The following is a 15,019-nucleotide window of genomic DNA, read 5'->3' as shown; positions in this document are numbered from 1 at the left end:
AAACAACTGTTAACCATCACACTAAGATCCTTGAGATCCAATTGTCATATGAATCTGTTTTCTGAAATTCATTGGATCATGGGTCCTACCAAGGCTGTTAAAAACTTGACATGCCTGTTTAACAAATTCAATAGTTTATCTTTTCTTAGCTCTGTTTGTCGCCTGGAGTTCAATACTTGCATTCATCTCAGCTTATTGCATGGGTTTTAGCCGATGGAGATCCGCTGATAGGATCGCTGACAGTGGAGTCAGTTACTCTCCTGTGATAAAGTTCCTGGTTGATCGATGCTCTTTTATTTTTTCATTTAGCACTCTTTCTGTCTTCACAAATGTATTCCCTACCACAAGGACTGCTATACATTCTAGATTTCCCAGGCAATCTTATCTCGCAGTTCAGCACAGACCTTTGCTTTGTTCTATAGAGCGGATTTCTAAGTCTCTTTTTCTTGGTTCTTTCTGAAAGATAGGCACTGGGACAGAAGGACATTTATTTAAGTCAAATAACTTTTAAAGATCCTTATGCACTTCAGATTTTTAAAAGTTTTATTGGTATTCAGTTAATTAACATATTGTGTATTATTGGTTTCAGAGGTGGAGGTCACTGATGCATCAGTCTTATCTAATACTCAGTGCTCATTACATCACGTGCCCTCCTTAATGTCCAGATTAAAAAAAAAATGCAATGTATTTAAAAAATAAGATTCTTTTTTTTTTTTTTTCTATGTCCTCAATACAATTACTCTTTTTTCCCCCCCGTATGCAAACTCTGACCATGGTGGATCAAGGACTTAGAGAGCAAGGTCAGCGAGTGTCAAGAGCAATAACTTCCTTATTAGGTGCTTTTTCCTTTCTTTCCTTTTCCTTTCCTTTCCTTTCCCCTCCTCCCCCTCATCTTCCCCCCTCCTATTAGACAGATGTTATCCGTGAGTGTTTTCTTTTTTTTCCCTAGACCTTTGAGGCATATAGAGGAGGTCATTAATGGTAACTCAGAAATGAGGAAGCTTGCTCTTAGAACTAGAAACGTTCCTGTGTGACCAGATCAGTTTCCCACTGATCCTGCAATACCAGGTGAATGCTCACTTGGTGATGTTCAGTACAGATATAAAGATTTATTGAGATTTGGCAATCAAATCAAAGAAAGCAATTTGAGGCAACAAAGAACTAAGATACATGGTGACTTTTGACTAAATGTATCATAATTGAGTTAGATGCTTATAGGAAATCATGTTCTGTCTTAAAGGGAAAACATTAAACGCCACCAGAATGAATTAGATATACAAATACACAGGAAATATAGAGACTATTTTCTGTTTTAAATAATTATATTAATTGAAGCAATATTTTAAAATAATTTTACTGGTGTAGTCCCATATTAAAATAGTAGCTACAATAGCTTCTAAAATTTATTGAATTATTTCACAGCATTTGTAAAATGAAATATTTTTATATATTCATAACATATGGCAGGGGTCAGTTTATTTCAAGAACTGCATGATTGCATTTTTCAGCATTCATAATACCTGTGATACATTTTATAAAACATAATTTTCCTATATGGAGCATCTGACTAAAGCTGACTGGACATTTTTTTAACAGATTTATGAAGAAGCTTTTCTTTCCTCCTCTCTAAACTAACATTATTTGAACTTAAATTCCTGTCTTTTGTGTCATTAGAGCAAGCCACAATTTCCTCGTTCTACTTCAGAACATTTTAGAGACATCTACTGGAAAAGCACATTATTGCAAATTTCATAAAATTGGTTTAAAAAGTATATTGTTGCTGATGTTCCAAAAAAATTGTCTTGTATCCCAAATCACAAAATTAGGTCCCTTTCTGAATTCCCTTTCTGAAATTCTTTGATCCCTAGAAAGGTATAACAAATGTAAAATACATCAAAACTATTACTTTGCTAATAGACTTAATACTTCTTCCCTTTTTTTCTCAACAATATGCTATTCACTTAGACTTTTAGAAATATGTGTCCTCTTGATAGTATGACTAATATTCTTAATATGTGAATCTAGAACATTTTGCCAGAATTTTTATTATCTAAATTGTAGCAAAATGAGCATGTATGGAAGTTCAGTAATATTAGAAACAGCATATTGTGGAGTAAGAAAACAGGAGGAATTGCCTCATGGATTTCTAATCACAACATCCCTTTCTAACAGTTGGAGATGGAGTTATAGAGGGGTGGAGGGAGAAAGAAGAAGAAAAATGTAGAGAAGTGGAGACGAAATAAAAGAAAATACAGTTGCTAGCTCTTCCATTTTATTCCTTCTATGGATCTTCCTTGTATATTTAAAAAGATCTCCCTTCTGCACTCTCAATGAAAAAGAGATTGTTACTTTTCTTTTATGACATTTATTTTATTTGTGGGGATGAAAATTTTGGGGAAGTAGGGATTTGTAAAATTTATATAGTATTTTATAAATTTTCCATGGGTAAAATAATCTCCTGATGTGAAGGACTAGCACTGAAGTAATTATCACAGTAGCTACATGACCAGTTATTCCAAACCCGTGAGGGCTCTGAAGAAGTTTAAAGAATGGATGAGCCACACTGATTATTCTTGTCATATTTGGGGCTGCTTGTCATATGAGACAATGCTGGAGAGTGTTGTCAAAGGAAACCTGACAATTTTCACTTCCATATAAGAACAAAATTATTGGCACATATATAAAGTGTGATACGGTGAGTGGGTGGAGGGTAGACGATTTGGGATGTAGTAGGGGAGGAATCAGAAGGGGGAAAATGTGGAAAGGAAGGAAGGAGGGGAGGAAGGAAGGAAGGAAGGAAGGAAGGAAGGAAGGAAGGAAGGAAGGAAGGAAGGAAGGAAAAGAAGCCCAGGATAGATGAAATAATCACGATTGATTCAAGGGACAAAGTAGTTCTTGATATTACCAGTGCATCAACCACACTAATAAAAAATTCAATAGCTTTTATGTATTGCGATAAAAGTGAAGAGCGGGATGGTCAGAATATCATAGGGAGCAACAGTAGGTTTTATTGGAATCACCGTTATAACGAATTGATTGTATGACATGACACAATGGGCATAGCTGCCATCAGGAAGTTATTCCTACCATAGATTTCAATAGAAAGATGATCTTTCTACCACAGCTTAATCAGCGGATGCCTGAATCATGAGTAATTCTAATTACACTAATGTAACAGAAAGTCATCGTCAGATCTGTTCTGGAACATTTTTGTTAATGGATATAAAAGATAATGATTTGTAAATCTAGTATTAAAAATATCCATAGGTTACTTCCAATTAGAACATGAGATGTCATTAAATAATCAGAGCTAAACTATTTGAATTAATTTAAATATTCTGTGTGATACTTTGAAAAAAAAGAGGATGACAATATATAGTAGATATTCAAAACTGTCAACTAGCCTTGTTTCTTGTATGTACATTTATAATGATGGAATTCTATGATTTTTCCTCACAGGTGTATACTGTCCACCTTAGTGGACTGTAGATTAGTAGATATAAAAGGACAAAGTATAAGGTAATGGCAGTTCTTATTAGCCGCAGCTCACGGCATTCTTTGACATAAAGATTTTGTTTTCTGCCATACATGAATGTTCAGTTCCTTAGGTGCAGTAGGGTGTGTAATGACATTCTAAATTTCTAGAAAAGTATGCTGTGAACAAACACTTGAATCTTTAAGAAATAATAATTGAATTAATATTCCTAAAATGAGGGCACCAGGGTGTCTCAGTGGTTGAGTATCTGGCTTTGGCTTCAGGTTGTGATCCCGGGGTCCTAGGATCGAGTCCCACATCGGTCTCCCCAGGGCGAGCCTGTTTCTCCCTCTGCCCATGTCTGCCTCTCTATATATATCTGTCATAAATAAATAAATAAATAAAATCTTTAAAAATATATATTCCTAAGATGTCCTTCTTTGTAGAAGAAGGAAAATTAAAAAAAAACTGGTCTTAGATTTTAGAAATACAATTCTAAATACTGTTCAGAACTTTTAACCATCTGTTATATATAGATCATACAAAAATATGTTTTACCACTGTGAATATATTTGTGCACCTAACAAAATTCAGGAATCATTTGAAAGTGAGATCATATTTGGACTTTTTTAGAATATGCTAAATTACCTTGTTTCTAAATACTTTGGGTATAGATGATATTTTATTTAAAAGTTTACTTTACCTGATTATGAATGAAGTACATATTCATACTAGACCCTGAAAATGTATTAAATTTGTATAACATTTCTGAAATTCAGGCCAGACCCAGAACAAATAACATTACAGTTGAATTTGCCTACAGATTCTCCTGAATGGGCTAGAAAAACCATTTATGACATCCCTAACGAAACCGCAAGTTTCCTAGAGCTTTTGTATTACAACTTTCTTTTTTCAAATGTGAATCATAATGGTTTCTCCACACTTACATTAATTTTTAATCACAGTCTCTCATACTGCTGATTGAATTCCTCACCACTGCTAATGGTCTTCCTTGTAATATTCATTCATTTAAAATATGTATGCTGATGCCATATCTTATTTTTCAAAGGAAACCTGTTTAAAGCCAAAAGCAAAATAATAGCCACATGGATGTTAGCCCACAGCAGGTTACCATGTGTTTGATTAGCCTTGCCACCAGAAAATCCTTAAAATCACAGTTGATAAAATGGCTCTGTTAGGATTTAAGAAGAAAAGCACAATTATTCATGCCACATTTGTATATTCTTTTTTAATTCAATATATTTTTTTATTGAAGTTCTATTTGCCAACATATAGTATAACACCCAGTGCTCATCCCATCAAGTGCCCTTCTTTAAAACTGAATTTGTTCACATACATAATATTATTTCAAATAATTGAACTGGAACAAAACTAGAAGGTAGTTTTTTTTTTTCATATAGGGTCATTACTAGTGATTATTTAAAATACAAAATTAGGATTTCTGATATTTTAATGAGGCATGCCTCCACAGCATATAGTTAAGAAAAAGTGAGATCTCCACTTACTCATCATCTAAAACTAACATAACAATATAAGAATATATAAGATATCCCATTATGAGATTTAGGATATTAGAGTAGCTACAAAGTTAGGAAGCTCCCAAGAGGTAACAGTTTTAATGATTTGGCCACCTGTTCATTAACTGTGGTTCAAAAGGGAAAATACAACTCTTCTTCACTAGAATTATTTGCTTATTCTTCATAAGTTTTATGCTTCTAGGTGTTATTATAAAATTACTATTAGAATATACCTTTTAGCTGACATTTTGCTCCACTGAATCCAGGACAGCACTTCCATTCCAATGAGGTAACGATTTTATGTTGCATCCTGTAGACAGGATTAGATATCTTCTGAGATCTGGAGAGGAGAGCAATTATTTGTCTCACATTAAATTATCAGTTGGGATAATTAAAGTTTTGGAGACAATGCCTAAAATACAAGAAGCATTCAGTAAATGTTATCTGTGATTATTATTATAATCTTCATCAACATTATTATTATTATTATTATTATTATTATTATTATTATTAGAGAGAGAGAGTGGGTCGGGAGGGGAAGAAGTAGGGGGAGAAGGAGAGAGAAAATCATAAGCAGGCTCCACACAGTGCAGAATTGATGTGGGGCTCAATCTTATAACCCTGAGATCATGACCTGAGCTGAAATCAAGTCAGACGCTTAACCAACTGAGCCACCAGGTGTCCCTCATCAGTATTATTGTTAAACTTACATTTCTTTAAATAAATTACAAAAAGCATGAAGAGTTATGCTATTTGGTATTTTAAGTTTATACCTATCCTTACATTCTCCAAACATAGTATAGCTTTTCCCTTGATAATACTTTTTACTAAACCAATATTAAAACTTATTTAATCTTATTTTTAAAATAGTTTATGAGGAAAATTTCTTTGATTTCAATTCTTATTATTCCTTGTATCTTTATAATTAAAAGGATTTGTTTTCCCCCAGATCAACATCAAACATATCAACATCAAACATTAAAAACTGTATATCAAAAAAATAAAATAAAAACTGTATATCAGTGATCTCATTGAAATTATGATAACCACTATGATTTTTAACCTGCACTTTTTCCTTTCTCAAGTTTTAACATTTGGGATCCCTGGGTGGCGCAGCGGTTTGGCGCCTGCCTTTGGCCCAGGGCGCGATCCTGGAGACCCCGGATCGAATGCCACGTCGGGCTCCGGTGCATGGAGCCTGCTTCTCCCTCTGCCTATGTCTCTGCCTCTCTCTCTCTCTCTCTCTCTCTCTCACTGTGTGGCTATCATAAATAAATAAAATAAAATAAAAAATTAAAAAAAAAGTTTTAACATTTTTATTTTTTTTATTTTTTTTATTTTTTATTTTTTTTAACATTTTTATTTTTAATATTATTTCTGTCATATGGTATTTGTCTCTGATAGAAAGAAATGGGGAAGAGAGAGAGAGAGGAAGAAAGGGATCCAACATGAGAAAATATTTCTGAGAAGAAACCATGGAAGCAGGGGGTCCCTGGGTGGCTCAGTGATTTAGCACTTGCTTTTGGCCCAGGCATGATCCTGGAGTCACCAGATCGAGTCCTGTGTCGGGCTCTCTGCATGGAGCCTGTTGCTCTGTCTATGTCTCTGCTTCTCTCTCTCTCTCTCTGTGTATCTCTCATGAATAAATAAATTTAAAAAATTAAAAAAAAAACATGGAAGGGAAATGAAGAAATGGTAACATTTTAACATGGCAATCAATAAAATGGTGAATAGTACTAAATTGTAGGCCCTTTATATGTAAATATAAATCACAAATACAATTTGGCCATATTATCCTTACCCTGTGACTTCAATATTTAGCTAATATTTATCAAGTGGGCTTATGAAATGACTATATAATATCTTGTTTAATTTTCTTATTAATTCTATGTGGAAAATATATTATTCTCCTGGTATGCTGATGAAGAACTTGAGGAACAGAGAGATGAAATAACTTGCTCAAAGTCTCGAATCTAAAAGTGATCGAGGTGGGAATTTAATGCATACTGCTTGGGTTAGTCTCTGTTTTATTATCTAGAGTGTGTCCCGTACAACTATATGGAGACAACAATAGTCAGTTTCATGGATAAACCCTGATCATGTGAAGGGAATGTGCTGGAATTCACTGGGCTTTAGGAAACTTGGGTTTTAGTTTCCGCTGTGACTTGAAGGGTAATTCAATATGGGTAAGGTTATTTCTTAATTGTAAAATGAGCTATAAATTCTTTCCATTTCTAAAAATAGGCTAGATAAATTAGCATTTATCTGTGTTTATTTCAGGAAATTATATTCAGTAAATAACTCTTGTCAGTGAAATATCTCCAGTCCAGTAGCCAAAGCTGAATAGAAGGTAAGGCTGTTTGGAAAAGGACTCTTTAGAGATTATTAGGATGAACTCAAGCAGTTAGCTGCATTATTATTAGAGTCCCTGCTTTAGCAAACTGGATCCCTGATAAATGTGGCTCAGACATAATAAAAGAAAAAGTGACAAACACTGTGTATAGATTGAAATAATGAATGAATGGAGAGACCCATTCAAAGATAGAGAAAGATAAGAGACGAGAATAAAGATACGTATTTCTGGTTCATTTAAAGGGAGAGAGAGAGAAAAAAAAACTCACCTTGAACTCAGAAGGGCAGTATAATGGGGTTACTGTGGTAATATTTTCATTACTGAGGAATTAACAATGCATTCTTTGTATCTCCTGTCGATGAGGAAATTGCCACAAAGGGAGTAAATGCTGAAAGCAGAACTGGAGCTCAGCTCTCCCAAATCCCTAAGGTGTGCTTAGCTCTCTGGATCATGAACCTTAGCTATTCCTCCAGAGAGTAAGAAACACCTTGATTTTACATATCCTTACTGTGCATTGTTCCTGATTGCCACTGTGTCAGATTCATTGCCTGAATTATTTGTATGACAATTTGCATAACATGAGCCATCATGGCCTGAATAATAATTTTAGTTTTTATTTCAGGGTCTTCTGAAACACCCTCAGATAAGCTACTGTGACTGTGTGAATGCAGAGAATTTATCAGTTACTCAGCCCCACATCTGAGGACAATTTTTAAATGTCCTAAATAGGTTTTTTTTAAAAAAATGGAAATTAAATAACATGAATCATTAAGATAGGCATATAAAGAAAGGCCTCAGTTAGCTGTTTTATCATGCACCATTGCAATTAGTGGCTTGCCAAGTTATGGACTTCTCTCTTACCTAGTATGAAGCTGAAATTATCAATAAAATCTTAAAACCGTGTATGAATTTTATAAGAATTCAAGGACTGGATTATTGATCAGGTATATAATAAAAGTAATAGTAAAAATGGAAATAAGCATGAAAGTTAACATTTATTGAAGACTCACAAATTACCTGTCCCTTTACTAAGCATATTACTGCATTATCTCACATATTCAAAAACTCCTGTATGAGGCATGTATTATTGGTATCTGCATTTTAACTTACCCCAAATCATGCATATAATTTACTGTGATGACCCCACCCTGACCCTATTATATGTATATACCTGAGATGATTAACTTTCTCTATATATTCAGAGACATACACGAATACGATATAAGCAGTGGCTATTTAAAAAAAAATGTCACATACCTCTGAGGACAGGATCCACTGGTCCAGCCACAGGGTCCTCTTCCATTTGGAATATAAGTGACTTGGTTGTCTAGGATCACTGTAGGAGATAATCTGGTATGTACATAAGCACACCAATTCCTAAGGAAGAAACAATTTTTGTTAAAAGAAATCATTGTCAAAAAGAATTCTTTCCATTAAAATTATTTTCATAGGCCTGCATCTACTGCTATCAGTGTTATGGATTAGATAATTTGAAAAATTGGTATCTAGCTTTAAAATATCTGGAGACAAGAGAAAACATACTTGTTAATGCATTGCTATAAACATGAAAAGTAAAGACACACTACAAGATGAAAGGAAGTTAATAAAAAAGAGTTAAACCAGAACTTGTATTGTTCCGCTGTAAGGTTAAGTCAAAATCCAAGATTTCTCTTATGGCAAATACCAGTATTAGTACTTAAATTAGAGACCCAGACCTAGGTCCATTACTTCTATTGAACAGTGTACAGTAAGACAAAGGAAAATAAATAAATGCGGTGAGAATAAAAAAAGACAAAAAACGACTGTTACTAGCATCAGATGATATGACTTTGAATAAAAAACTATGACATAGTCTAGATGCAAATGATTATGAGTTTAGCAATGTAGTTAAGATCAAGTTACATTTTTTATAATTAATCAAAATGTATAGCCACGTAGTTAACATTAGTTACAGTTCAATGTACCAACAATAAATTTTAAAAAGGTACTTTTTGAACTTGGCCACAGCAACTTCTTGCAAGATACATCCATGAAGGCAAGAGAAACAAAAGCAAAAATGAATTATTGGGACTTAAAGCTTCTGCACAGCAAAAGAAACGGTCAAAAATACTAAAAGACAACCGACAGAATAGGAGAAGATATTTGCAAATGACAGATCAGATAAAGGCCTAGTATCCAAGATCGATAAAGAACTTATTAAACTCAACAGCAAAGAAACAAACAATCTAATCATGAAATGGGCAAATGACATGAGCAGAAATTTCACAGAGGAAGACATAGACATGGCCAACTAGCACATGAGAAAATGCTCCGCATTATGGACATCAGGCAAATACAGATCAAAACCACAATGAAATACCACCTCACACCAGTGAGAAAGGGGAAAATTAACAAGACAGGAAGCAACAAAAGTTGGAGAGGATGTGGAGAAAGGGGAAGCCTCTTGCACTGTTGGTGGGAATGTGAACTGGTGCAGCCACTCTGGAAAACTGTGTGGAAGTTCCTCAAAGAGTTAAAAATAGATCTGCCCTACAACCCAGCAATTGCACTGCTGGGATTTACCCCAAAGATACAGATGCAGTGAAACGCGGGAACACTTGCACCCCAATGTTTATAGCAGCAATGTCCCCAATAGCCAAACTGTGGAAGGAGCCTCGGTGTCCATCAGAAGATGACTGGATAAAGAAAATATGGTCTATGTATACAAAGGAATATTACTCAGCCATTAGAAAAGACAAAAACCCACCATTTGCTTTGATGTGGATGGAACTGGAGGGGATTATGCTGAGTGAAGTAACTCAATCGGAAAAGGACAAACATTATAGGTCTCATTCATTTGGGAAATATAAAAATTAGTGAAAGTGAATAAAGGGAAAGGAGAGAAAATGAGTGAAAATATCAGTGAGGGTGACAAAACATGAGAGACACCTAACTCTGGGAAACGAACTAGAGGTAGTGGAAAGGGAGGTGGGCGGGGGGTTGGGGTGACTGGGTGATGGGCACTGAGGGGGGCACTTGGCGGGATGAGCACCGGGTGTTATGCTATATGTTAGCAAATTGAACTCCAATAAAAAAAGGTACTGTTTTCAATAGCAAAAATAACATTATTCTTGTTAAATCCAATGAAGAAGTATAAGATATAATATATATAACTTTTAAGCTTTATTGAAAAGCCTGAAAGATATTACTGCATTATCTCAAATATTCAAAAACTCCTGTATGAGGAGTTTTTGCCTCCATGTATGAGGAAACTCTCCTCCTGTATGAGGAGACTCTGCCTCCTAGAGCCCGCACTTGCTCCTCACCCCACCCTGGCCTGCCCATCCTGTGCTCACCCCTCTCGAGGTTTCCCAATAAACTTCCCCCAGTGGCAAAAAAAAACAAAAAACAACAACAAAAAAAAATCCTGTTAATGGATGGTAACAGCCAAGGTATATGTATCAATCCTCCTCAAATTAATCTACAGATTTAGTTCATTTTCAAGTCAAACCTTAATCTGAGGGCAGCCCGGGTGGCTCAGAGGTTTAGTGCCTACCTTCGGCGCAGGGTGTGATCCTGGAGTCCTGGGATGGAGTCCCACATCAGGCTCTGCATGGAGCCTGCTTATCCCTCTGCCTGTGTCTCTGCCTCTCTCTCTCTCTCTGTGTGTGTCTCTCGTGAATAAATAAAATCTTAAAAAAAAAAACCTTAATTTGATATAAGTTTCATAAGCTTATTTGATTTTTTTGTGTAATAAACTAAAAAACATGAATTTCAGAAATTTCTGGCTCTGGCCATAACAGAGCATGGGAAAGATTTACTTTCCCTTGGTAAAATCTATAAAGCTGGGCAAGATATATGAAGCAATAATTTTCAGATGTTAAACAACAGACAATGCAGAGAAATGATTTTTTGAGAGAAGGGACCAACATAATGTGAATTCTATATTAAATCTAGTTTTCTGCCTGCAAACAATTTTCAAACTACATCACAAAGGGGTGGGCCCCAAAGAGAGAGAGTACTGGGTAAAGGAAATAGGGATCTGAGTTTGGGGCTTACGGAGGTGGTTAAAATATGTGGATAAAGGTCATAGAATGAGCGAGAGTAACAGAGATGCCATCTTAAAAATCAACACAGGATTTTAAAAAAATCTTGGGTTGAATACTGTGCAGTGCTTGCAAAAAGTAGTCTTTGCAAGGCCACCAGAGAACAAGTATTATGAAGCTGCATGAGCTGAACAGAGATACCAGATTTTACCCCATTGTGGAGAATTCTGATCACCAAAGAGAGAGTTCTTATTAAACATTTGAGTATTCACCTGAAGCTAACAATGACTGCATCCAGTAGGGTCAGGCTAATCTAGACTCACCCCAACAAAACTTAAAAAAAAAAAAAAAAAAACCCTTGATATAAATAACTTCATGCCAGAAAAGAAGTCAATGCTCTTTAGTGGAAGACAAGAAAATCTGTTCATAACATAGCAACCCAGCATAAAAAACAAACCATGATAAAAACTGGACATGTGAAGAAGCTGGAATATAGGACAAAACCTGAGTTAAAATCCAATACACAGGGACAAAACTAAGCAGAGATGACACAGATGTTGAATTAGTAACCAATGACTAAAATAGTTATTGTAAACCTTTTCAAGATTATCAAGGGAAAAAATGAGTATAGTGTATAAACTCATGGCAAATCTCAAAAAAAAAAAGAACCATTAAATAGAACAAAAACATGCAGGATATGAATAAAAATGGACTGGATTGGGCTTAATAGAAGTTTGTTAATTTGTTTTTTTTTTTAAGATTTTTAATTTATTTATTCATGAGAGACATACAGAGAAAGGCAGAGACATAGGCAGAGGGAGAAGCAGACTCCATGCAGGGAGCCTGATGTGGGACTCGACCCAGGAACTCCCAGATCATGCCCTGAGCCAAAGGCAAATGCTCAACCGCTGAGCCACCAGGTTGTCCCATTAACAGAAGTTTGAACCCTGGACATTAAGATCAATAAACTTGGAAGCAAGGCAAAAGAAACCATCTAAACTGAAGTTTGGAGGAAAAATGATTAAAGTAAAAATGAAAAGAAACTCAAGTGGTCTAAAATATATTAGTTAAAGTTCTAGAAGAGAAGCAGAAAGATCAAGTTTGAGTAAATAGTTGAAGAAATAAAGGTTAAATTTTCTAAATTTGGTAGAATATCAGTCTTCAGATCTAAGAAGCTCAATGAATCCCGGAGAATGACCACAAAGTAAAACTTACCTTAAGCATGTTATAAATTCCAGACAAAAAACATAAAGAGAGCAAAAAGCAGACAAAGCAAATTATGAAGAGAATGGACTACCTCAACTTGGTAAAGGACATCCATGAAAAACCTACAATTAACATCATACTAAGTACTGAAAGAATGAAAACTTTCCTTTGAGATCAGGAACAAAACAATAATGTTTGCTCTTGTAAACTATTTAACATTTTACTATAGGTTCTAGTCAGGCAATTATGTATTTTCATTTCTTCTATTTAGAAAATTATTTAAAACCCACAAAAACGCTACTAAAACTTATAAGCACATACAGCAAGTTTACAATATACTAAAAGCAGGATGCCTGGGTGTCTTAGTTAAGTGTCTGCCTTGAGCTCAGGTCATGGGGTTAATTCTTCTTCCTCTGCCTCTGTTCTCTCTCGCAAATAAATAAATAAAATCTTTTTAAAGACCCCAATATACAAAAAGCAATTGTATTTCTACACACAAGCAATGAACTACTCAAAGATGAAATTAAGAGAACAATTCCATTTACAATAGCATCAAAAAGAAGCATATGCTCAGGAATAGATTTGACAAAAGAAGTACAAAAATTACAAAATATCATAGAAAGAAATACAACCTAAATAAATGGAAAGCATTCACTGAATGGAAGACTTAATATTATTAGAATGGTAATAGTTTCTAAATTGATCTACAGCTTCAACACAATCCCATTCAAAATCCCTCCTGCTATTTTTTGCAGAAACTTAAAGCTGTTCTTAAAATTCATGTAGAAATGCAAGAAACTCAGAATAGCCAAAACACCATTGAAAAATAGAGGGCTCATTACTCACACTGTCCAATGTCAAAGCTTATTACAAACTACAATAATTGAAAGTGTATTTGACCAGTGTAAGAATAGTGCTATCGATCAATGGAATAGAATTCAGAGTCCAGAAATAAACCTTTATTTTATTACATTTATGGTCAACTAATTTTTCACAAGGGTGCCAAGCAATTCAAGAGGGAAAGAATATTCTTTTCAACAAATGATGGTAAGACAAAATGGGTAACCACAGGCAAGCAGGGAAAGTTGGACTCCTATCTCATACCAGATCTAAAAAATCAACTTAGATATTGATCAAAGAGTTAAAGTTAAGAGCTAAAACTGTAAAACTATTAGAAAAAAGCAAAGGCATATATCTGCATGAACTGGGATTTCTTGCTAGCGTAATAAGGCAAGAAAGAGAAGTGAAGTCACCCTGACTAAAAATTAATAAGTAAAATTATGTTTCCTTGCAGAAAACTTGGGTTTTATGTAGAAGATCATGATGAATCTACAAAAAAAAAAAAAAAAAAAAGCTATTGGAGATAGTGAATTTAGCAAGATCTAAAGCAAATATACAGGAAAATCAATTATACTTATATGTACTAAATAAAATACTTAACAGTATAAAGTTTAAGAATTTTTATTCATGTGAAGACACCAGAAGTGATGAGAAAAGAAGAGTCTATGGGGCCCCTGGGTGGCTTAGTCAGCTAAGTGTCCAGCTTTTGGTTTTGGCTCAGGTCTTGATCTCAGGGTCATGAGATTGAGCATCATGCAACTCTGTTTTCGGCAGGAGGTGAATATTCTTTTTTTTTTTTTTTTTTACGAGGTGAATATTCTGAATATTCTTAATATGAATAAGAATATGCTTAATATTCTTCCTTCTCCCTCTGCCTCTGTCCCTCTGCTCTCTCTCTAGAAAGAGAGAGAGAGAGGCTATAAATCAGAAGTTTAGCATTCAGAATATGTAACAAATTTTCATCAATAAGTATGATAAGGACAGGAAAAAATAGAACAATAGAAAAGTGGACAAACTATTTGAACAAACTTTTTATACAAGGAAATACCAATGACCATTAAACATATTTTTTTAAAAAAAGGTCCATTTTGTTGGTATCAAAAAGGTGCAAATTAAGATCAAAATGGAATAATATTTTATGTTCCAGAATAATCAAACATTGAGAATTTGACAATCTCACATGTTCAGAAGATAGAGAATAGAAGGAATCTCGTAAATACTGTTGATAGAAGATAACCATTTTGAAAAACAATTTGTTAATATTATGTAACAATGAGCATGTAAATCCCTCTGACCCACTGGTTATACTTCTTGATATATATTTTAGAGAAACGACTGCAGAAGTATACCAGTAATCATATATATTTATAGCAGCAGGCATTATTCATAATTATCAAAAGCTAAAAGTAACTCAAATGTCTATTTAACATGGGATGGAGAAATATGTGCTGAAATATATACACAATGGGCATTATTCACTATGAAAAATGAATATATATGTAATGTATATTGTATATAATATAATATTATCCAATAGTCCAAATTTAGCTTATTAAACTTGTGTGACACAAACAGGTTACAG

At 34.4% G+C, this 15,019-nt stretch overlaps 1 protein-coding gene across 2 annotated transcripts in view; it reads right to left on the bottom strand.

Annotated features, from left to right (window-relative positions):
* MMRN1 (multimerin 1) overlaps positions 1–15,019 on the bottom strand; it is a 72,821-nt gene that overhangs the window by 30,024 nt on the left and 27,778 nt on the right. For both annotated transcript variants that reach the window (XM_072810795.1, XM_072810794.1), the window contains exons 3-4: positions 8,624–8,743; positions 5,247–5,353 (exon numbers count right to left, since the gene is read on the bottom strand). In XM_072810795.1, the coding sequence (XP_072666896.1) occupies positions 5,247–5,353; positions 8,624–8,743 (227 nt within the window). The remainder of the gene's footprint in view (positions 1–5,246; positions 5,354–8,623; positions 8,744–15,019) is intronic.

This window comes from Canis lupus, chromosome 33, assembly GCF_048164855.1.
Source record: "Canis lupus baileyi chromosome 33, mCanLup2.hap1, whole genome shotgun sequence".
In the NCBI taxonomy this organism is placed as follows: Eukaryota; Metazoa; Chordata; class Mammalia; order Carnivora; family Canidae; genus Canis; species Canis lupus.
This window is presented reverse-complemented; position numbering and strand designations above follow the sequence as displayed.